This window comes from Galeopterus variegatus, unplaced genomic scaffold, assembly GCF_000696425.1.
Source record: "Galeopterus variegatus unplaced genomic scaffold, G_variegatus-3.0.2 Scaffold1268, whole genome shotgun sequence".
Classification (NCBI taxonomy): Eukaryota; Metazoa; Chordata; class Mammalia; order Dermoptera; family Cynocephalidae; genus Galeopterus; species Galeopterus variegatus.
Window position 1 is genome coordinate 88,571 of NW_007727379.1, and position 23,850 is coordinate 112,420.

General features: G+C 36.2%; 1 protein-coding gene across 6 annotated transcripts in view; it reads left to right on the plus strand.

The window, feature by feature from the left end:
• The window catches only part of SLC25A27 (solute carrier family 25, member 27), a 24,854-nt gene extending 2,518 nt beyond the window's left edge, over positions 1–22,336 (plus strand). The window contains exons 2-10 of one of the 6 annotated variants that reach the window (XR_550710.1): positions 1,001–1,192; positions 3,056–3,140; positions 6,591–6,713; positions 9,187–9,299; positions 12,559–12,643; positions 14,269–14,361; positions 14,959–15,061; positions 20,568–21,318; positions 21,770–22,336. Coding sequence is in view for 5 of the 6 variants with exons in the window: in XM_008575962.1 (XP_008574184.1) it covers positions 1,001–1,192; positions 3,056–3,140; positions 6,591–6,713; positions 9,187–9,299; positions 12,559–12,643; positions 14,269–14,361; positions 14,959–15,061; positions 20,568–20,639 (866 nt within the window). In the remaining variant the exon portion in view is untranslated. Of the gene's footprint in view, positions 1–1,000; positions 1,193–3,055; positions 3,141–6,590; positions 6,714–9,186; positions 9,300–12,558; positions 12,644–14,268; positions 14,362–14,602; positions 14,669–14,958; positions 15,062–20,567 lie in introns of those variants that run through there. The other 5 variants (XM_008575962.1, XM_008575963.1, XM_008575965.1 and 2 more) reach the window with 5 other exon arrangements.
• The last annotated feature ends 1,514 nt before the right edge of the window (positions 22,337–23,850 follow it).

The following is a 23,850-nucleotide window of genomic DNA, read 5'->3' on the forward strand; positions in this document are numbered from 1 at the left end:
CCCCCCCCCCCCCCCCCCCCCCGGCCATATGCAAGCTACTTCTGTTTTAGGGAAACTATCAGCAATATATTAACTTTTCCAAAGACTGGGTAAGATTTAATATTCTTTAATCCCCGCCCCTCCACCCCTGCCATTTTCTCTTAGAAAAGGCATACTAGGGTTTTGTACCAGGTGGTGGTCATTGAAAAGTCTAATGTAATGTCAGTAATGTTCATGAATTTGTTTTAATGTGGAAGGTCTATCTCCAATTCAAAATGTAAACAGAAAAATTTTTTATAAATACAGTTGGTACTTTAAAAGAGGCCATTAATAGGCCACGTATATGACTTATCACTGCTGGAAAAACAATTTAATATATGCCTTAATTAAAAGAATATTGAGCATGCCACTTCTGTATATAAAATACAACATTATAAACTCCACTGAATCTTTTGTATTTCAAACGTCATGTCAGTGATTCATCTGCATGGGAACGTCACCCATGAAATTATAGAATTCAGCTTCATCTAGCTTTTATTGTAGTACATAATAACATATAGTACAGTTATTAAAAGTTACATCAGATCTTAAACAATCATGGCTGTAATCAAGGGGACACCACAGAATATGAACACTTTATTTCCTATTGGAAAGCAAAAATTAAGGACTAAAGTAGATTTTTAACTGGAAATTCTGAATAATAAAAACCAAAGGCTTGTCACTTTTTAATTTTTTTCTGGCGTTCCAGAGTGCTGTGGTGTAGTGCTTCTTAAGTTAAGGTGTCTGTGAGAATCACCTGATTTGTAACCCTCACCAACCTGAATTAAAATCCATGGGTATGGGGGGCTAGGAAAGCTGTACTTTTTAACAATTTTCCTAGTTGATTCTGATATATTCTAAAATTTGAGAATCACTGTTATTTGGAAAGTATTAACCCTACAATTTTAGAATTTTTGTTTATTTTTTCTGAATGTTATGGGTTTTTCCCTTCCTTTGTGTTTTTTTCTGTTGTTGTTGTTAGCAACCTTTCCCCTTGATCTCACAAAAACTCGACTCCAAATGCAAGGAGAAGCTGCTCTTGCTAGGTTGGGAGACAGTGCAAGAGAATCTGCCCCATATAGGGGCATGGTGCGCACAGCCCTAGGCATCATCGAAGAGGAAGGCTTTCTAAAGCTTTGGCAAGGAGTGACACCCGCCATTTACAGGCACATAGGTATTTATCTTGATTCTACCTGGTAAGTTTGTTATGAGTTCTGTAAAAATTAGCTATTTTTGTGTGTGTGTGATATAATAAATGAATATATAGTCTCTTAAGAAGAAAAAAAATAGCTATCAATTGTTAGTAAGGAGTTATTGTGCTAAATTTTTAGAAATGCATACTGAAATATTAGGGATGAGCTGTCATGATGTCTGTATAGTACTTTAAGCAGAAAAACAAAAGAAGCAAATATGGCTAAAATGTTAGCAATTGATAAATCTCAATGGTAGATATAGAGGGAGTTACGTATGGGTATTATTTTCTCTGTTTTTCTGTATGTTTGTAAAGTTTTCTGATAAAAAGTTTTTTAAACGTATAAGAAGGGAAAAATGAATAATTGATGCCATTTTTCTCCACTTCAAAAACTTTAAACACAGGACTTAAATTTTTTAAATTCTTTGAAAATTAAAATATATTTAAAAAGTTTTCTGATAAAAAGTTTTTTAAACGTATAAGAAGGGAAAAATGAATAATTGATGCCATTTTTCTCCATTTCAAAAACTTTAAACACAGGACTTAAATTTTTTAAATTCTTTGAAAATTAAAATATATTTATTACAATGCCAAATCTCTGTCCCATATATGAGAGGCCAGGCTACTCTGAAAGTAAACAGAGACCACTGCCTAATCCAACTATACTGATAGAGTAAGTGCGACACAGGTGATTTTTGCCTCAGTTCCTCAGGCTACCTAAGTAACTAGCTATGTGGGCCTTTAGTCTCTCTTAAAGGACAGTAGTAGTAATCGTACCAATGAGAATACTATTCCTCTCTGCTTCCAAAGTGGCACTCACAAGAACAGGAGTTGTTGAGTTTTTAGCATGTGGACAGGAAAACATAAACTTGGCTTCAGAAGGAGGTAGGATAGGTATGGCATTTTTTTTCTCTACATTCATGTTTCCTTAAGCATGTGAAGATCAGAAAAATGCCCAGTTCTAATATTTACTGGCTTAATATGTTTAGAGATTCAGTTCTTCAGATGAGTAAATTAGAGTCATCAGGAACTACACAGAATTATGCAGACTCTGTTACTGTTTTGCACTTTGTATATTTTTGAATATCTTAAAATATTTCATCAAACTTTTTGAAGTATCAAGAAAAGCTCTCTACCTCTCTATATAAATACATGTTTTACTCTTAATATTTTATTTTCCATTCTTTTTTAATGTTTTCCTTTGTGTCCCATTACTGAGTTTCACTTCTTTTCATTTGCATTTTTCAACCACCATGTAATGTTTTTCTGTTAAGATTCATTTCATATGTTTGACACTTAACTGAAAAAATTACATTAACATAATAAAATTCTGCAAGGAAGTTATGTATGTTTATTCAGTGAAAATGCCTGCTATGTACCAAGGTATATACGAGGGTATTTGGAGTAATAAAAACATACACAACTTGCTTTGAGTAGTAGCTCATGGTCTGTTGGAAAGATAAGCCAGAAAAACAAGTTAATGTCTAATCAGCGTGAGACTTTTACATTAGATGTAAGTAATGATAGCCCAGAATATTGGGGGAAAGGTCAGTGAGCACTTTCTGAAAAACATATTCTTTGAGTTGAGTCTTGAAAGTCTAGGAGAGTTAACAAAGCAGAGAAAGGAGAATCCATTCTAGAAAGATCAGACAGTTGAGTACAAAGACCTGAGACTTAAAAGGACATGCCCTGTTTGGAGAAACATCAAGAAGTCCATGTGTCCGGAGCATAGGGCACATGAGAAAGAGACACAGCTATAGAGATTGGGTAGGCCAGGTCAGAACATCCCGTTATTTTACTAAACATATAGCTGAATTTACCTTTTTAATAATCTGTTTCACACAGTGTACTCTGGGGGTCGAATGGTCACATATGAACATCTCCGAGAAGTTGTGTTTGGCAAAAGTGAAGATAAGCATTATCCCCTTTGGTAAGTTTTGTTTTGAAAATAATATGCTGTTGCCCCAAAAGATTTAATGTTTATCTATACATTTGCACCAAAACTGCCTTAAGTTATAGCTTAAGATAACAAATAATTACGATATAACTCCAAATCATTGGGCGTTTACAGCATATTGTAAGCAGACATGCATATACATACATATATCACTTTGTGTATATATATATATATATATATATATATGTATATATATATAGCTATTATTTATTTGATATTTTAATATTAAAAGAATTCTTAAAGGGCACCTTTTCTTAAAAACTTTCTATTGAGGAACTCTGGACTATTGAGTCAGATAAAGATAAGCTCAAATTACTGCTCTACTACTGTGTAACCTGGACAAACTGCTTCGCCTTTTTTTATCTTCAGTTTTCTCATCTGTGTAAGTAATACTGGCCTTCAGACTTCTGTTTTTGTAGGATTTGATGAGGCGATGAATGTAAGTGCATATATTTACAATCAAAACAGAAAAAATAGGTTACTATAAATAATATGCATAGAACTGCTCAAATCAATAAAAATATAGGGGGGCCGGCCCGGTGACGCACTGCTACGGTGCGCCACTTGGGAAGCGTGGCGGCGCTCCCGCCGAGGGTTTGGATCCCACATACAGACCGGCCGCTCACTGGCTGAGCGAGGAGCGGGGGCAACACCGAGGGTTGCGATCCCGTTGCCGGTCCCGGTCCGGTACGGGCGCGACACTGAGGGTTGACATCCGTTGCCGGTCACCAAAAAAGACAAAAAGACAAAAAATAAATAAATAAATAAAATAAAAATATAGGGAACACAATAGAAAAATAAAGGATAGCAATAGGCAGTTCACAAAAGAAGAAATATAAATATTTGTTAAAAATGTAAAAATGTCCACCTTACTAGTAATCATGGAAATTAATTAAAACTATCTTCTTTAAACTGTTAGTGGAAATCTAACTTTGGCCTTTTGGAGCATAAATTACCTGTTAAAATGTTTAAATATGTAATCCTTTGACCCAGCTCCTTCTTTATGATTATAGTCATTCAGAAATACTTATATCTATGCATAAAGACAGACAGGCACACACATACAATATTGACAGTAGCAGTATTGATAATAGCATTTTAAAAAATTAAATAACTATCAATCAGGAAGTGGTTAAGTACATTACGGTATATTTATACAGGGAAGTATAACCAAGCTATTGAAAAAATGGAGTAGATTTTATATTACTAATATAGAAAGATGTCTGTAGTATCTTTTCTGGGGTAAAAAAAGAAATCCAAGTCACAACTATAAGAAAAGGGCAGTAAGTAGAATTTCACCTTGTAGGCAAAATCTCTTGGTCTTGTTTCGGAAAAATTGTCATGTACTAAGCTATACTAATTGCTTTCCCAGCATTTAGGATAGTGATAGGATAGAAGATTACTAGTCCTTGCATTTTGGAATTTCCTCCAGAAGGGAAAAGTTTATGTAAAGAGTTCAAAGGAAATATTATTCTGTGAAGTCAACTCTCAGGGTGGATTGGTTTGATGCCCTTTTGACCTAACCAGAACAATTCATTCAGTCAGTAGGTATTTATTGGATGGTTGTGGTGTTGTGGTGTATCAGTCTTGTGCTTAATACCGAGGCTATAGTAATGATAAAGATATGTTCCTACCACAGTAACAGAGACAGATACATAAACAATTAGAACATTGTAAAAAATACAAAGAGTGGTTATGAGATTTGCAAAGAGAAAAAAATTGATAATGTACTGTGTTCATATCATTGTGTGAAGAAATAGGTAGTCTCATAAGTTGTTGGTGGAAGTATAAATTGATATAAGTTCTGTGGAAAGAATTTGGCAGGATCTATCAAATGTTACATGTTCAAAATTCTTAGTTTAAAGTTATACTAGTTAAATAAATCATGGTATATCCATATGAAATGCTATGAAAATATTAAAAAGGATGAGACAGTTCTATATAATAAGGACAAGTTTTAAGATACGCTATACTGTTAGGAAAAAAATCAAAGTGCAGAACACTATAAAACTTGGCTTTCTATGTTTGTGTTCTTAAAAAGGAATATTTATAGAGGATGGCTGGTTAGTTCACTGGGTTAAAGCATGATGCTGATAATACCAAAGTCCAGAATTCAATCTCTGTATGTTCCAGCTGCAAAAATAAATAAATAAATAAATAATAAAAATAAAAATATTTATACAGATAAAAGTGTGTATGCATGAACTATCAATCGTAACTTAGTGTTTAAGACTGTGGGCTCTGCACTCAGACTGCCTAGATTTACATCTTGGCTATACCTGTACCACTCACTAGTTATGTGATTTGGGCTATTATTTAACTGATCTATGCCTTGGTTTTCTCATCTGTAAAGAGAGAATGATAGTAGTACTAATGTTGTAGGGTTGATATGAGAATTAAATGGTATTTTTAAAATGCTCAGAACAGTGCCTGACACAATGCATTATTATTATTATCTCTGGGATGGCATATAAGAGACTAGTAATTTTGATTGCTTCAGTGGAGGGGAGCTAGGGATAGCAGTCAAAAGCACCCTTTTTACTTTATACCTATTTGTACCTCTTCAAATTAATTTAAAATAAAAGGAAAAGAGGGGCTGGCCTGTGGCTCACTTGGGAGAGTGTGGGGCTGATAACACCAAGGCCACATGTTCGGATCCCTATATAGGGATGGCCGTTTAGCTCACTTGGGAGAGCGTGGTGCTGACAACACCAAGTCAGGGGTTAAGATCCCCTTACTAGTTATCTTTAAAAAAAATACATAAATAAATAAATAAATAAAAGGAAAAGAAAAGAAATACCTCTGCTTCCCAAGAGACCATTGCAATAATCTAAGTAAAAGATGATTGGAAGTTGACCTGAGATAAGAGCCATAGGAATGGAGAGAAGAGGATGAATTCATAGCATGTTGCAGTATAATAGCCTAGTCTTGCTCCCCATTGGCTCTGCAAGGGGAGGAAAAGAAAGAGTCAGGAATGGAAAGTTTCTTCAAAGAGAGGAATGTTTTCAAACCCCCTTCACTTGGAAAACTGCTAAAGTGGTAGCTTTTAAAATTTGACTTAGAAACCTTTGTCTGTTAAGCTGATTACATCTATGCTGTATTTATTCCCCTGTAGTTAGAATTACATTGCAATTAAATTATCAATTTAGATGTTTATGTCTTTGAAGCAACTCCCTTTCCTTTGGACTTTAGTCCATGTAAGGTCTGAAACTTCAGATTTTAATTTTAACTCCTTGTGGTCCTTTAACTCTGCCATCAGTAAACAGATCATCTGCTTTCCTCTGTGATTTATTTGGGTCTATCCTTTTTTTCACTTTGTCTTAAATCTCTTACCCAGGTCCTACACCAGCTTGGTGATGGTTCACTATAAAATTTGTGAAATTAATGGCAACTTTAAAAAAATGTATCTCCTTTTATAATTAGGAAATCAGTCATTGGAGGGATGATGGCTGGTGTTATTGGCCAATTTTTAGCCAACCCAACTGACTTAGTGAAGGTTCAGATGCAAATGGAAGGAAAAAGGAAACTTGAAGGAAAACCATTGCGGTAAGTTCTCCAATTAACTGATACCTTTCCTTTCCCCTTTGTCATCATCATATTTTGAACATTCACCCAACGGATTCATCATTTTTGTAATCCAGTGTTCACTAAAGATATTGATTTTGACTCTTTTAATTTGGAAGTTATATTCATTAAGAGGAGAGTTAAGCTGGATGTTTTCCTTGCAAAATGAAGTGTACGTATTCTCTACCAGACAAATTATATGTGTGTACAGCTCTTTGCTGCTTTTCCCAGCCAACATAGCTGTACCTGTCCCCTATTGCAGGTTGATATAAAGAGTTTGATTGTTACAGTTTGACCTCATGTGAATCTCAGTTTTGTCACTGTGACTTGGTGTTATGGAAGTCACTTAACATTGCTTGTCTCTGTGTTTTGATCTTTTAAAAGGGCCCTCTCAAAAGGTTTTTTTATGACAGTTAACATGCCTGGCTCATTAGGTGAGAAAAACCTTACTTTCTCTTTCTTCTGGTAAGAAAGGAAGTAGTAAGGTTAACCTTGCAAATTGTTTCCACTTCCTTGTCTAATCCTATTCCTCCTACATCTTGAGGCCCTCTTTTTTTCCCTAGTTTAAGGAAGATTTTCTATTATGCCTTTGTGATAAAAAAAATCTTCCTATTGAGTTGTCCTGTATTATTGAAGTCTGTCTTTCTTCAAAGGATTTCTTGTTCAACAATTTATTAAAATGCCACTAAGTCAGGTTCTCCTAGGAAAGGGGCAAAATCTTGCAGATAGATAGACCCCTCTCAGGAAAGAGGGATATTGCAGGGTGACTTCAGCTTAGTGTGAAGGGATCTGCTACTCTGAACACTCCAGGTCTGCAGCTGAGTCAGAGGCCTCTGAAGTAGGAGTTCACCACTGAACAAAGCTGTCTGCTCCCCTTCTCCTCTAGCTGGCTCATGGAAAATGAGGTTGGGCTGCTGCAGCCCAGGCTCCCCTTCAGCCTTCAAAATAGAGAACATGCACAGCAGAGGAGAAAAGGGCACTACTCTGATTTAACCAAGTAGTTTACAGAATCTCAGAGCCCATTTTTGTCATCATGTAACAACTTCCAATTACTAAGTAGTAGGGAGAGTGATGCAGCCTTGCTTGGACAGGAGGAGAAAACTGGCTGTTGGGATCCAGAAATTCCTTAATTTTTAACTGATCCCTCAGTTTTTTTCTTCCCTTTGTCCGTAACGTTGGAAAATTTTGGTTTGACTGTACTTAATGTTGTAGTAAAGAACATGAACCTTGGGATCAGACAGCTTGGGATTCAAAGCCAGTCTTTACCACATTTTAGCTTTCTAATTGTCAAGGTCCTTAACCATTCTAAGCCTCAGTTTCCTCAGGTATTAATTGGAATAATAATACATACATCATAAGGTTTTCAAGATTAAAATATATCTTATGTATATAAGGTGCCTGGTACTTAATAAATGCTTAGTAAATTTTAGCTACAGTAATCATTGTTCATGATCATAAGTTCCCATGTAACATAATTGCAATTATGCATGTCAAACAAATTTGTCATATTATCCTTTTGATGAGATTCAGAGAATGCAATGCCTGAGTATAAGCCATACAACTAGTAAGTGGTAAAAAGGCAGTTGACTCCAGGTTTTCCTGACTATATAAAGCCCAGACTTTTTTTTTTTTTTTTTATAACGGAGGTTTCCGTATTTGGTTCACAGTTCAGTACCATTTTCCATCTGTCTATAGAAAAATAAGCAAAATAAGAATAAGATAGTAAATTTTAATAAAACTAAAATGGCTCAATTTTAGGAACTCTTATTATGAGATTATCCTTCCTATTTTTTGGTCTAAAAATATCATTTATTTTATGAGATTATGTGAGACTCAGCGGTTTTTTTTAATTTATTTTTCTTTTGTCCTTTTTTTTTTTTTTTTTTTTTTTGGACCGGCCGTACTGCTCTCAGCCAGTGAGCACTGTGAGCGCACTGGTCATCCCTATATAGGATCCAAACCCGCAGCGGGAGCTCTGCTGCTGCGCTCCCAGCGCCTCACTCTCCCGAGTGCGCCACGGCTCGGCCCTCAGCAGTTTTTTTTAAATATCTTTATTTGGCAAAATTAAAAAATTGGCAGGTTCCCTGCATCACCAGTGAAAGGAATGGGGAAGTCTGACAACCACTGTTTCCTCCTATAATTAATATGTGTGCTGATATAAAATATCAGAAAAGGTATTTTAATCTATTTAATAATATGAGAAGATAAAGAGAGGATGACATAATTTATAAAGACTTCCATTAAATATGTTTAAATCAAATGTTGGTCTTTTTCTTGAAGGATTATTGTGTTTGTCTGGAAATTAGACTTATGTGGATTGCCTTAATTTCTAACAATTCTAGATGAATAAGATGTTATTGTACTCCAAATTATAATAGCTATAGTTGAAGCTTATCCAGTTGCATTCCACACAGAAATTCATAGAGTTTTCACATTTCATTATTATTTTCCTTAGATTTCGTGGTGTGCATCATGCATTTGCAAAAATCATAGCTGAAGGAGGAATACGTGGGCTTTGGGCAGGCTGGGTACCTAATATACAAAGAGCAGCGCTGGTGAATATGGGAGGTAATGGAAAATTTATTGAGTTCTGAGAAGTCCTAATTGCCTTAATAGTTGTAATTATAAGCATTTATATTAGGGACATGAAAATTGTTATTTTTTAATAACTTTGGTAATAGGCTGCATATATGTTGTAATTTCATAATTGAATATTTTTCCTAGAGAATTTTCATTTTATTTTATGGTGATGTATGAAAAGGATTTTCTAAAATAGGCAAATTGTGGCAGTAAGGAGACAAGACCAAACTATTTCTAAGTCTCTTCTCCAGTCCACACCTTCCTTTAAGATTCAAACTGATATGACTGTGATGATCATTGTACCAAGGCTGTCCAAATATTTCCCCTATTAATCCTTCTCCTAATCCTATATAATCCATCTTCTACAGCCTGACCTAACAGACTGGAAATCTGAACGTTCCCTTAACTAATCCCTACACCTCATTTCCTGTATTCACTTACCAGTTTCTTCTATCTTTCAAATACTTCTTAACACTCCAATACCTACTACCTTGGTGTTCTTAAAATGACCATTTACACGACCATCAAAACCTCTTAACTAGACCACTGCACAGCCATCTAACTGGTCCCTTCCTCCATCTTCAAATCTAGAGTGATTTATCTAAAACACAGATCTGAACATGTTATTGGTGTCCTTAAAACCCTCCGCTGGCTTATTATCACAAACAGAATAAACTGGTAATTTTGGAACATGACATAGGTCTACAAAATCTGTTCTGTGCCTTCAGGGAACTGAGCAATTCAATGATTCTGCTGCAAAGAGTGAAGCACAAAGTCATGAGCTAAAAAGCTCCACTGCCTGCTCATACCAAGCTGTTCTTCACCTCTGTACTCTTCTTCCTCCTCCTTCTACTTAGTTTTCTCCTACAGATTCTTTAATACTCAGCTAAGGCGTCTTCTCCACCAGTGTATTTTTCCTCCCACAATACCTTCCCCCACACCATGCTATGTTAGATGCCCCTGTATGTATTTCTGTAGCTCCCTGTGCTTATCACTATTATTGCCTATATCTCATTTCGTTGCTTTCTAGTATGTGCCTGTATCTTACACTAGTTTGTGAGCCCTTGAAGGTTTTATTCATCTTTATTTTCCCAGTTCCTCATATGTAGTCAATAAGCACCTGAAGAATGAATTAATCAATGAAAGAATCCTTTCTAAAGCCAATTATATGATTCTAAGAAATTGATAATTAGCATTTTTGAAGGTTTCAGTAACATCACACACTTAAACATCAAAGGAAGGGGCCAGCCCCGTGGCTCCCGCCGCAGGTTCAGATCCTATATAGGGATGGCCGGTACGCTCACTGGCTGAGCATGGTGCAGGCGACACTAAGCCAACGGTTGCGATCCCCTTACCGGTCAAAAAGAAAAAGAAAAAGAAAAAAGAAAAACATCAAAGGAAGTAAATCTATACTCTAAATGTATGTTTTGCTATTTCAGTCCATCTGTTTCTGCTGTATCATATTGGATATTTTGGTTTTCAGGAAACCTTTCTGATTGTATTTTCTCAATTTGTTGCTTCAAAAATCTATTGTAGCCCAGATTTTTCTTCCAAGTTCCACCTTCCAGGTTCCAGAGTTTTCTTCCAGGTTCTTCATTTGGATATCTCAGATATTATCACTTAGAATGTATCCAAACCAAAGTCCTTTATTAAACCATTTCCTTTTTCATTCTTTATGATCTCAAAATATATTGCCATTCTTTCCGTTGGACAGCCAGAAACCTAGGCATGATTTATTGGCTCTTTCCTTTCACTTGCTCCTTATATATCCAGTCAGTCACCAAGTCTAGAAACTTCTATCTTCTAGATGTATCTCAAATTCGTACACTTCTCTCCATCCCTGGAGTCACTCCTTTGTCCAAGTATTATTCATTTTCTCCTACTGAACCACTACAGAAGCCTCCTAACTGGTGTCTCCATATCTAGCCCACAGCCATTTGGCCACACTATGCCTCTGAAACTGGTTTTGTCCAGGTCACCATTGCCTCTCATCTTGTTTGTTTAAAAATTTTTTTGTCAGTTTTTATCTTCAACCTCTCCTTAACTGACAGCTCTGTTCTTTAAATTGTTGACACTCAAAACCTTGTAGTCATCTTTGATTTCTTTCTTTCACTCCATATTCAATCTGTTGCCTAATACCCATTCAAAATTTATCCAGAATCTGACCAGGGCTCCACAACTCCCTTATCCAAGCCATCATCATCTCTTATCAGGATTACTGCAGTGGTATCAAATCAAATCTGTCTTGTCTCTCCACAGTCTACTTGCAACAGAATAGCTATAATGATCCTTCTAAATACAAATCTGGGTCAATCACTGCTCTGCTCAGAACTCTCCCATGGCTTCTGATGCTTTACATCACCTGTACTCTGTCACTTCTCTGACCTTTTCATACTGTGCTTCAACTAGCCCAGTCTTCTGGCCTTTCCTCTAACATTGCAGACTGGCTCTTGCCTCAGGGCCAGAACACATACTGTTCCTTTACCTGGGACACTTTCTCTTAGACATCTACATGGTTTGTTTTCTTATGCTTCCTTTAGGTCTCTGCTCAGATGGTCACCTTATCGAGAGGCCTTCCCCGATGCCCCGATTTAAAATATATATACACTATTCCTCCCTACCCTCTGTTTTTCCCTATCCTCTTTCTCTTGCCTGATCAGTTTTTAGGGCATTTGCTTAAAGAGCAGGTACCATCTGAAATATACCATGTCATTTACTTTGTTTATTGTCTTATCCCCTAATAGAGAGCAGAGCTTTTTGTTAATTTTGTCCATGGCTCTTTCTGCAGTGCCTAGAATGTGCCAGTCACAAGGTAGGCACTCAGATATTTGGTGAGTGATCAAATTTACCTATCCATTTCTGCTCATTACAGTTTACTTCCCTAAACTCCAGCATTGTGATGTCACTTCCCTGTTTAAAACCCTTCAGTAGTAAGGACCTTTTATTTAAAAGTGACAGAATCTCAACTGAACCTAACTTAGGCTAAAAAAGGAATTATTGGCTCAAATACTGAAAAGTTCAGGGGTTGATCTGACTTCAGACATAGCTGGATTCATGTGCTTAATTGATACCGTTGAGTATCTGTCTCTCCCTCTTTTCCTCTCCCTTTATCTTTAGATCTGCTTTCTTCTTATTATAGTATCTTTCATCCCGATACACATTCCTGCCCCAAGCTTAGCATAATCTTGACACAAAGACATGTACTATTGAATGAGTGAATTTTTAAACCTTCTTTTACCATTGCCAGATTTAACCACTTATGATACAGTGAAACACTACTTGGTATTGAATACACCACTTGAAGACAATATCATGACTCATGGTTTATCAAGGTAAGTGATTGTTTTAGTTTGACTCTTTCTATTTTTTCTATATCACCTTTTCTTCCATATTTGGCATGAGTTCTAACTTTTGGCTCTTTTGATCAGGAACCTAGTGGTATCACTCTTAGAGAAGGATGATAGAATGTTTGTTAGCAGTAATTTTCTTAAAGTTTTTTGCAGTTAAAATAAGGAAGAGACAAAGTTACAAGATATTTCAGATTAAACCTTCCAAAATATTTGTACCCTGATGGGGTCATCCCAGGGATAGGTTCTGATGATCAACTCTCCAACTCAATTCAACAATTATGTTTGAGTACTTTTGTGTTAAAGGCACCTATGCAGAGCCCTAAAGTGGGTACAAAAGGGGTAAACCCAACTCCTACCCAGGGAGCTTACCAACAGGGAGAACAAGACAAGCATAGAAACACTGTACAGCAAATGCTAAGTGAAAGTGAGTAGTGACTGTGTGGTTCAGAGGAGGGAGAAAAAATAACGCTTTGGAAGGTCCCACGAAGGAGATAGAATTAGATAAAGGTTTTGAAGGGCTGTGGCTCTTCACAGATAGGGACAGGAAGAAGAAGGACATTCCAAGAAGGGGCAGTACCTTAATCTCTTTGCAACATCAGTTTAAATTATCCATAGAATAAGTTATTTTATAGATATCTACTCTCCTTAACATTATTGTGATTTCACTTAGCTTCTGATCTTGTTTCTAAATTCTAGAACCCTCTATGCTATTTAGAGAACCCCCAAAGTATATTAATAGTGTCAAATCAATGCTATTTGTTCGGATATATACATGCACATATATACATATATGTGTGTATTTATGTCTTTTTTTTTTAAACATACTGAGAGTATTTCTGACTTGGGGTTTTTGCATGTGCTGTTTCATCTGCTTGTAACAATCTTCCTCCAGGTCTTCACATGGATGTATCCTTTTCACCACTCAGTTATGCTGTCATCTTGAGAGCCTTTCCTTGGCTGTCACCCAGTTACTCCCTATCACATTTCCCCATTTTATATTTTTTAATAGCATTTATCAACATCTGAAGTTACTCATTTCTCCTCTACCTCTCTCCAGTCCGAGGGCAGGGTCTTATCTGTTTTGTTCACTGCCTAAAAGAATGCCTTGTGCTGACAGGTGCTCAATGCATATGCTCAATATGGGTATGCTCAATGCATTTTTGTTGACCGACATTTTTTTATTTTTAATTTTTTCTGTCTTTTTAATGAATTAATTTAGCATTAGTTTTAAGCTAAAAAAGCGTTATTATAAAGAATATTGGGCCGGCCCGGTGGCGCACTGCGCTAGTACGCCGCTTGGGAAGCGCGGAGGCGCTCCCGCCGAGGGTTCGGATCCCACATACAGACCGGTTCCCGCTCACTGGCTGAGCGAGGCGCGGGGGCAACACCGAGGGTTGCGATCTCGTTGCCGGTCCTGGTCCGGTATGGGGGCGACACTGAGGGTTGCGATCCGTTGCCGGACACGGAAAAAAAAATAAAATAAAATAAAAATAAAGAATATTATAATTATATATTTAGTATTCCATTCTTTCTAAATATCAAATTCTTTCTTAAAATTTAGAAACTACTACATATTATCTTTCAATTTCATTTATTTATATTCATAGTTTATGTTCTGGCCTGGTAGCATCTATTCTGGGAACACCAGCTGATGTCATCAAAAGCCGAATAATGAATCAACCACGAGATAAACAAGGAAGGTAGGTAGAAAGTCTTCAGTATTCATGTGCTTGAATGTCTACAATGATACTATTCTTTAAAGATACTTCCCTGTATTTTATTCTTCATAGAAATTACATATGTGTTTTTGTGTTCAATGAGGAAATTGTTTTTATGCAATAACATGCTCTTTGATGAAAAAGTAGTATGTATTTGGGGAAATAAGCTAAGTAACAGTCATATAGGCACAAGGTATTCATTGTGACTTTGTTGTTTTCAAAGAGTTTTTGAAAGCATACTCTGCTGAGAATTTACAGAGCACTTTCTTCAGAAGCTTATGACTTACAGGTAACATGGAGAATTTGATTTGATATAAAATAGTATGTTCTCTTTAGAAGAGGTCAGGTGGTGTGAATTCTAAGTATAAGACTAAGGGTGGGATGAATCAGAAGAGTCAGCCTTGAAAATATCTTTAAGCTCCAAAGAAGCTATCAATATCTATAGAACCCCAAATACTGTTTGTTCTAAACTAGCAGAAAACATTTAACTTATAAGTTTCCTAAGACTATTTTATTTTACTTATAGTACAACTGTGTACACAGAAGAAATTTAATAAAAGTCTCTTGTTTCCTTTGTAGGGGGCTTTTGTATAAATCATCAACTGACTGCTTGATTCAGGCTATTCAAGGTGAAGGATTCATGAGTCTATATAAAGGCTTTTTACCATCTTGGCTGCGAATGGTAAAATTAGGTTTTTGCTTTCCTTTGTTTTTCTTTTCTTTGTACTTAAGTTACTTTTAATCCGTATTTCCCTTTTCTTTTCTGGTTTGTGGCATGGCCCTATCCCCAAATCAAGATCCTTTCTTTTTAAAATATTTTTTTGTTTTCTTTCATCTCTTCTAAGAGTCATATTACCTTCCTTGGTAGATTAAGGTAAAATAAATTAGTTACACCAATTACATAAAGGTTGACAGTCTGTTGTTATAAATCCAGTGGACAGATTTTCTGGAATATGGAACCATTAGTAGTCTATTTAGCTAAAATACAGTAGTTTGGGACAGGTGTACAGATGTTACACTAGAGATTTTTCCTATGAAAATTTTACTGTTTCAAGCAAAATTTGTTACTTTGGAAATTGTTACATTATCCATTAATACTTACTACCACAAAATTCTGCTTAGTAAGAAAGAATTATGTCATTTTTATTTGGTTTAGATGTTATTTTTTACAGATGTGTGAACTAAGATGTAGAATTATATAGACTTGTTTAAGTAATATAGCAAACATAATAAAAAGGTACTCAGGTCTTTTGTAAGTCAGAAAATATTTAAAAGAATGGATGAGTTATAGATTTAAAAGTTCAAACAACCCCAAATTAATATATTATAATTATATATAATTTAATATTATATATGTATTTTTTCACTGAGCACCTACTCCATGCAAAGCCCTATACTGAGGGCTTAGCTTTGAGTAAGAAACTATAGGTGATGAGTGTTATGGGAAGATGCTATAGAACTATATAGCAAATGGGTACAGCCTAGGCTGGAAAATTAAGAAAACTCCCTGGTGAGTGGACTTCTGAATTGAATTTGAAGAATGAGTAGGACTTAACCATTAAAAAGGGTAGAAAGGAAAATTCTATAAAGAGGGATAATTGGAGTATACTGAGAGTGTGATGACTTCAAGGAGCTGAAGGAAGCCCAGCAGGCCAAAGTACAGACAGAAGCAGAGACCAGATTGAGAATGGCCGTAAGAACCAGAAGAGTCATGGGCACCAGCTTGATGACATTTGAATTTTTAGATAGATCGTTCTGGCTATCACACGGGTTGGGAAAATGCCAGGAGTAGTGATTAAATGAAAGAGAATGGTGGCTTGGATGAGAGTATGACACTGGGGACAAAAGATGGATTAAAATTTTTTTATTAAAAATTTTTTTTTATTAAAATTTAGGAGGGAGAACAGAGATAGCAACATGACTGATTGGATAGGGGAAATGGTTGGAGAAAATAAGGAAAAGTTAAGATTCATTTCTAGATTTCTGCTCTGAGCAACTGATGATGATGCAATTTCCTAAAATGAAGATCATTTACAGGGAAGAAGATTTTGAGGTAAAATGAGTTTAGTTTTAGATATGTGAAGTTTTGGATGCTCATAGGACATTAGAGATGCCTAGATGATTAACTCAATATATTGGTCCGAATCTTAGAGAATTCAGGGTGGGAGATTTAGATTTTGAGCACAGGTGGTAATTAAAGCTTTGGAAATAAATGATATCACAAAGGGATGGTAGGGGTTTATTTATTAACATGAAATAAATAGCCAAAGTCCTTATGTGACCTGATCCTGTGTGGGCTTGATATGACCAAATCTCATACAGAGGAGTACCACAGTTAAAAACACAATAACATTATTTTGGTGGTCTTGATTATACCTTTAAAACTATCTCAAAACTGTGGATTTTTCTTACTGGAAAGGTAGACTTTGATTTGGCCTACATGAATCAGGCACTATTATAGGTACTAGCAGCACTAAGGAATGAGACAGAGTCTTTGCACTAGACGGACTTGTAGAAGTTAAACATGTAAGTAGTTAAAATTACAGAAATAATAAATACTAAATCACCTGGTACATGGCCAACACTCTGCTAATCATTTTTATAGCTTAGCTCTGAATTCTCCTAACAATCTGTGCAGTAGGTTACTGACATATCCCTCTTTTATTGAGAAGGAAACGAAAGTGTAGAGAGTCTAAATGACTTGACCAGGTTAGGTGGTTATTAACTAGTGGTTCAGGGCATTATACCCAGGCAGCCTCATGCCAGAGGACATAGTCTTACAAAGGTTTTATTAGTGCTTTGCCAGTGGTATAAACAGTACTGTGTGGGAACATGGAGAGTGGAGTAAAAATGGCTGTACTGTGTTTATGAAGTCACAAAAGGCTTCACAGAGCCAATATTTGATTTGGGCTTTGAAGCATTAGTAGACATTTGTCAAGAGAAATGTGAGGAAGCAACATGAACGTAGGCATCATATTGTGTGTGGGCCTGATATGTTTGAAGAACTGTAGAAAATTCAGTGTGACTGGAGAATAAGTCCTCAGAGGGAACGTGGTAGGAGATAAGACTAAAGAAGCACTTAAGGACCAGGTTGGGAAGGACCTTGTGGGCAAGCTGAGTAGTTTAGGTGTAACCCTATAGTCAGGAAGCACTTGCTTAATAAGCTCAGGAACAACGCTAAGATTTGTTTGGCAGCAAGATTACTTTGGAAGCAATATAGAAGATTACTTGAAAGCTAGGATATAAGAAAGGAAGTTTGGGCAGTGGTCTAGCCAGGAGATGATTGTAGAAATGGAGAAAAGATATATTCTAGGGACATTTATTGTAATTCCACAGGACTTAGTAACTGATTATATGTGGAAGGTGAGGGAGAGAAAAAAAGAAAATGGGACTCATGTTTCTGGTGTGGGAGACTAGGAGGATGGGTGAACCTATTGCTGAAACAATAGGGTCAGGAGGGATAAGGGGTGGGGAGAATATCACTTTATCTCACCCATTCTCTTTATTCACAACACTCAGGAAGTATAAATGACCAAAAAAAAAAAAAAAAAAAAAAAAAGTACTTAATATGTGATAAGAGGGAGAGAAAAAAAGAAAATGGGACTCATGTTTCTGGTGTGGGAGACTAGGAGGATGGGTGAACCTATTGCTGAAACAATAGGGTCAGGAGGGATAAGGGGTGGGGAGAATATCACTTTATCTCACCCATTCTCTTTATTCACAACACTCAGGAAGTATAAATGACCAAAAAAAAAAAAAAAAAAAAAAAAAGAGTACTTAATATGTGATAAGCTCTTTATATACATTATTATTATTTTTTTTTTCCTTTTCTGTCTTTTTTTTGTGACCGGCAATGGATTGCAACCCTCAGTGTCGCGCCCGTACCGGACTGGGACCGGCATCGGGATCGCAACCCTCGGTGTTGCTCCCGCACCTCGCTCAGCCAGTGAGCGGCCGGTCTGTATGTGGGATCCGAACCCTCGGCGGGAGCGCCGCCGCGCTTCCCAAGCGGCGCACTGTAGCAGTGCGCCACCGGGCCGGCCCTATATACATTATTTTTTAAATCTTAAAAGAACCTAGTAAAACAGGTAGTGCTATTTTTGTTTTCATGAGAAAACCGTTGATCACATTGATATAGGTACTATTTAGCTAAAATACAGTAGTGGTGGAACTGAGAATCGACTACAGGTCTGTTCAACTCAAAACCCCACGCTCCTTATTAATACAGTATGCTGAGTTGCTACAGCTAATTACAGAAGTTATAAAATAAAAGAGACAGTTGGTACTGATGGAGGGGTACTACCAAAGATCACCAGGGTGTCACTGCCTTGTTAATTTGCAACAGTGCATGACCCTGAGCTCAGAAACCTGACTCATGAGCACTTCCAAGTAAATTGACCTGGAGAGTACAGGTTCACCTCAGGTGAATTCATTGAAAGTGATGATCGGGCCAGAATATCTGATTCATTCACATCGCACAACACATTTGGCAAGTGATCCAGATGCTGAAGTCCTCCGGCCAGGTGCTTTCTCCAAAACTCAAACTATATGGGACTCAAATTATAACCAGAAAATTGCTTGCTAAACACAGAATCACACAAAAACTTATTTGTAAACAGTGTTTAAGACTCTCAATCCGAGAGCTATTATGTTTTCAGCTCCACAGTAACAGGCAAGGAAAAGGACTCCGCTTTTTGCTAGCAGTTATGGCAAAAGGCATACCAGAGGAAACAACATGGGTTCATATATGAGGGTACTTCAAAAAGTTCATGGAAAGATTCATAATATCTTTTAATTCTATTTTTCCATGAACTTTTGAAGTACCCTTGTACACTTGGATTACTTACAGTGGTCACAACTATGCCAGTAAGGAAATCATCAAGTAAACATAGTGCCCGCATGCACTCCTGTACAGAGGCTAAATAAAGGATCTCCCTCTCTTTAACTCCATTCAGAACTCGGCTAAACTGCATCCCAAACTCTTCCACTAGGTAGGGGTAGTATAACCTTGCTTTGCTCAGTCTTCTATTAATGCTTACTTCATTTGCCTATGGTTTTGTTGCTATAATGTCATTAACATGAGGAAGAAGTCTGATTACCACAGCAATTAGGAATGATTGAACAGTCCATTCTTAACTAAGACCTCTGCCTCCTTGATCCAACTGCAGTGATGTACTTGGTTCAATTCATTTTTGTTGTCACAAGAATATGATATCTTCACAACTTTTTATTCCTTATTTCATCTATGTCTTCACATATTTAACTGATATGTTCTCCTAAATCTACCATTTAGTAAATTCTGTTTACCAATATAACATGCTCAATATTTCCAAACACATATGACGTAAATATTGCATTACAAACTCTGTAAATACATTTTACATTCTAATTGTTTAAGCTTATTCTGTATGATAGAGTTCCTCTCTGATCAATATTGATCAGAGCAGAACCAAACAGGAATTAGATCCAATGTACCCTTTTTCTGTTCTATTGTTTGCCCTGTGATTTCTCTTTGTAGCTTTAGTGTTTATATCTTTAGTATTTATATCTTCTTCTAACCCTTTTTTTAAAAAAATAATTCCTTTAGATATATGTTATACCTTTATTCAAGTTAAAGTCAAGCCTTTCTGAACTGGGAGCTCTTTTCCCTATTTAATGTGAATTTTTACATACATGCTGTGAGATATCAGGAGTTGGCTTTACAGAATAACTTTTCAAAAGATAATCTTTCTTCTTCACTTTCAAGTTCTTAAGTGTCTCATTGTCATGCTCTATATCTAAACAATATGTAGAGGAGCCCAGCCTAGAATTCAGGCATCCCAAGTCCTAGCCCTTTAGCCAGTAATGGTTCAGTAGAAAGAACCCTGAGAACGGAAAACAGAAACCTGTGGTCTAGCTCTACAACATGCTAATACGCATTTGAGTGTTAAGCTTCATTGTCCTCATCTGTAAAACAGGAATATTAATACTTTTCCTTTCTATTGTTAATTTTCATTTAGAGAATCTGTACTAAGACATGAAATGCTTTGTAAATTATAAAGTGCTTTACAAAGGTGAAATACCAAAATATTTGTTTTCAGCCTAAGTGGATTAAAAATGACTTCGTCATTCAAAGATGTGTATGCATATATGTAGAATATTTATAATTGCTTTGAAATATGCACTAACTTCTTTGGTTAATCTTTCAGACCCCTTGGTCACTGGTGTTCTGGCTTACTTATGAAAAAATCAGAGAGATGAGTGGAGTCAGTCCATTTTAAGCCCTTAAAGATGCAGCCCTTACAGATACAATGTTCAGTGTTATTGAAATGTGGGCATCTGCAACACACACCCCCTATTATTTGTACCTTTTTAGGAAGACACTCCACAGAGACTGTGATTTATAGGGGGCAGCACTTTATTTTACTCTGGAAACCTGAATTCTCTTTGACTCCTCTTTTTGTCCAAAAGTGATCTGGTTGGATCTTACGAGGCTATCCGTTGAGACCCAGCACAGCATATTCTAAAGAAGAATTGAACCCTGACCACTTTCACCTTTGCTGAGAAGTTTGGCCTTTGAGATGCTATTCTGTGCTGAAGAGCCTGCTTAGAGGAGAGCCAGGAGGGAAACAGCATCTCAGATCTGAAGTAGACAGTAGGAATGTGGAAGAATATATACATAGTGCTTAAGAAATATGTTCAACCTGTTAATGTCAGTATTTATAATTGAAGTTTGGCAGTTCACTTTCCTGTTGTTAAAGTGTACATATTGTAAATTAAAGGCAGGTGAATGAAAATTAATGAATAAACATTTTGAGATTACCTAGTGTTGAAGGAAGTTAATGTATCTTTTCTTGTCAGGAGGATGAAAAAAAGAAAAATCAAGTTGAGATGACATTTGGATTTCAAGGAAAGAAGCTGCTTTCTGCCAGTGCCCCCTCATTAGATCTGTGTAAATTGGTTAGTACTCCACTGCATGTGCTAGTAACTTTCCCTGACAGCCACAGACTCTGAATCTTGATGCAAAGAGAAGAACATTTGTCTCCTTACATATCCCATTACAAATTTGGATTTGCTTCTAGCTTTCAAGAATCTTCATACATAAGAATTGCAACTTACTTGATTAAAACTCAGCTGTAATTCCTTTCATAAAGCACTTTTTGATAACATCAACCTTTCAGTGGTATTTTAAGAGCAAGGCTGATATGAAGTCAGCCAACATGCTTGTTTTCTTATCTCCTTTCCCTAATACTAAGGGCAAGAAAGAGAGAGAGAGAGAGAGAACTCAAACTGTCAATAGTTGAATCTTATCAGTTTGACAAAGCTTCTTGCCTAAAAAGTGATGAGTATAAACTGTCTGTGGTACACACATGTTTCCAGTCTTTGAATCAAATCCCTTTTCTTATTTTAGAAAGATAAGACATTTCTTCAGAATCACCTATATACCACCTGCTCCTCCAACCTCAGACAGAGGGTATTTCTGGATAGATGGTTGTGGTTATGAGTAAAGGCTGTAACTGTTAAAATAAGAAAAGAAAAAAAGCTCAGGCCCAAGAAAGACTTTGGAGCCAACCAAACAGAATCTGTTATGATGGACATGGATAATGGTGATCAGAAAAAAAGTTTACAAGTGCTTTGTGGTTGCACTCATGTATAATCACTGCCATTTGAGCGGGGGGGGAGGCATATTTTAAAATATATTTTAATGTGATATAATAATATGCAGTGGCTTATTGTTTTTCTAGTTGTAGAATGTGGAGTTTCATCTCTTCAAATCGTTAGGTGGTCTACCTTTCCATTGCATTTGTCAATCTGTAATTGAGTTGTTAAATATACTTAATATATATTATGTGCTTAAATTCCCAAGTGTTCTGCATTGAACTACTTTGGAGGAATTTTGTTTTTTTATGTTTTGTAATTTTTTAAATTAAGTAAAACTGGAACAAAATAATTACATGCAAACTGAACTGTGAAAAAATTGATTTAGCTTTATTCTTTGGGGGGTTTCAGATAAAAACATTGCTTAAGTACTGACACTATTCTTTCTTTGGTTTCTGGATCAAAGTGAATAACTGGAATTTTTAACCTGAAATGATTCCTTGAGATCATCTAGTTTAACCTTCTCATCTTACATGTTAGGAAACTGAGGCCCAGAGAAGTAGAGTTCCTCATGCTTGTAAGTGACTTAGCAGAGCCAGGGCAAAAATGCAGATGTCTTAATTATTATGATTATTACAACTGACAGTTAATTTGAACTATAGTCATATGCCACTTAGTGATGTTTCAGTCAATGACAGACCACAGATGTGACAGTGGTCCCATAAGATTATAATGGAGCTAAAAAATTCCTATTGCCTAGTGATGGAGTAGCCATCATAATGTAGCATGATACATTACTCATGTGTTTGTGGTGATGCTGGTGTAAACTTACTGTAAAATACATCGAAGAAGTGTGTCTAGCTTACTCACAGGGTGATTCTCCCAAAGGTAGCTCAGACCTTTAAGATAAAAAGCCAAGCATTTGACACATTATGTCTAACCCCAAGTGAAAAGGTTGTCTACTTCAGAATTTTTGCATTTTTAAATAGTTCCCTCACATCTCCCATAGCAAAATAATAGTTAATAACAGTTAGTTAACACTTACTGAGTGCTTGCTGAGTACCAGGCACAATCCCTGCCTGTAATTTATTTTTCATAACTTTGTGGGGTGGTATTAATCTAATCCCTACTTAACAGATGCGGAAAGCAAAGCACAGAGAAACTTGGTAACATAATTAGAGGACCCAGGGTCATGCAATTGTTAACCAGTGTAAATAATAGGAAAATTCATTTGTTCTCTTTCGTAATATGATTTCACAAGGATGAAATCACCTAACAATGCATTTCTCAGAATTAGAAGGTATTCCCGTCATTAAAGCGATGCATGACTGTAATTAGGTACCAAGTACATATCTTATGTCATTTGCACAACAACGCAGTCCAGTGCCCTCGAGGCTTCCAAAAACAGATTTTTCTTTATGGCATTTTTGTCTCATTTTAAATGAATCTTAATTACCTCCAGCATAAATTTTAGAATGGAGTCACCATACTTTAGCTTGAACATTAAGAGCCTTCATAATCTGACCGAATCCTGTATATCCAACATATGTCCTATCACATTCATACTTTTCTAGTGAAATCATATTCATTAATTATCTCGGAACTTGCTTTATTTTTCACAATTTGGCATCATCTTGTTTCTTTCCAAAATAATTCACAGTAAATAAGAAGGAATAAAGATTTCAGTAATTTTGTGTCCATAATCAAAGACTTAACCATTCCAATCTCACTTTGTTATAGTACTGTGATATTTCTCGATGTCTCTTCAGCTCAGTATTGATAATACTTGACATCTGAATTTCTTTTGTTTTGCTTTTATTTTTTTCTCTTCTCAAGTGATTTTTTTCTTGTTGAAAAGTATATTCTTATTTTTAATTATATACAGTTCTCTGT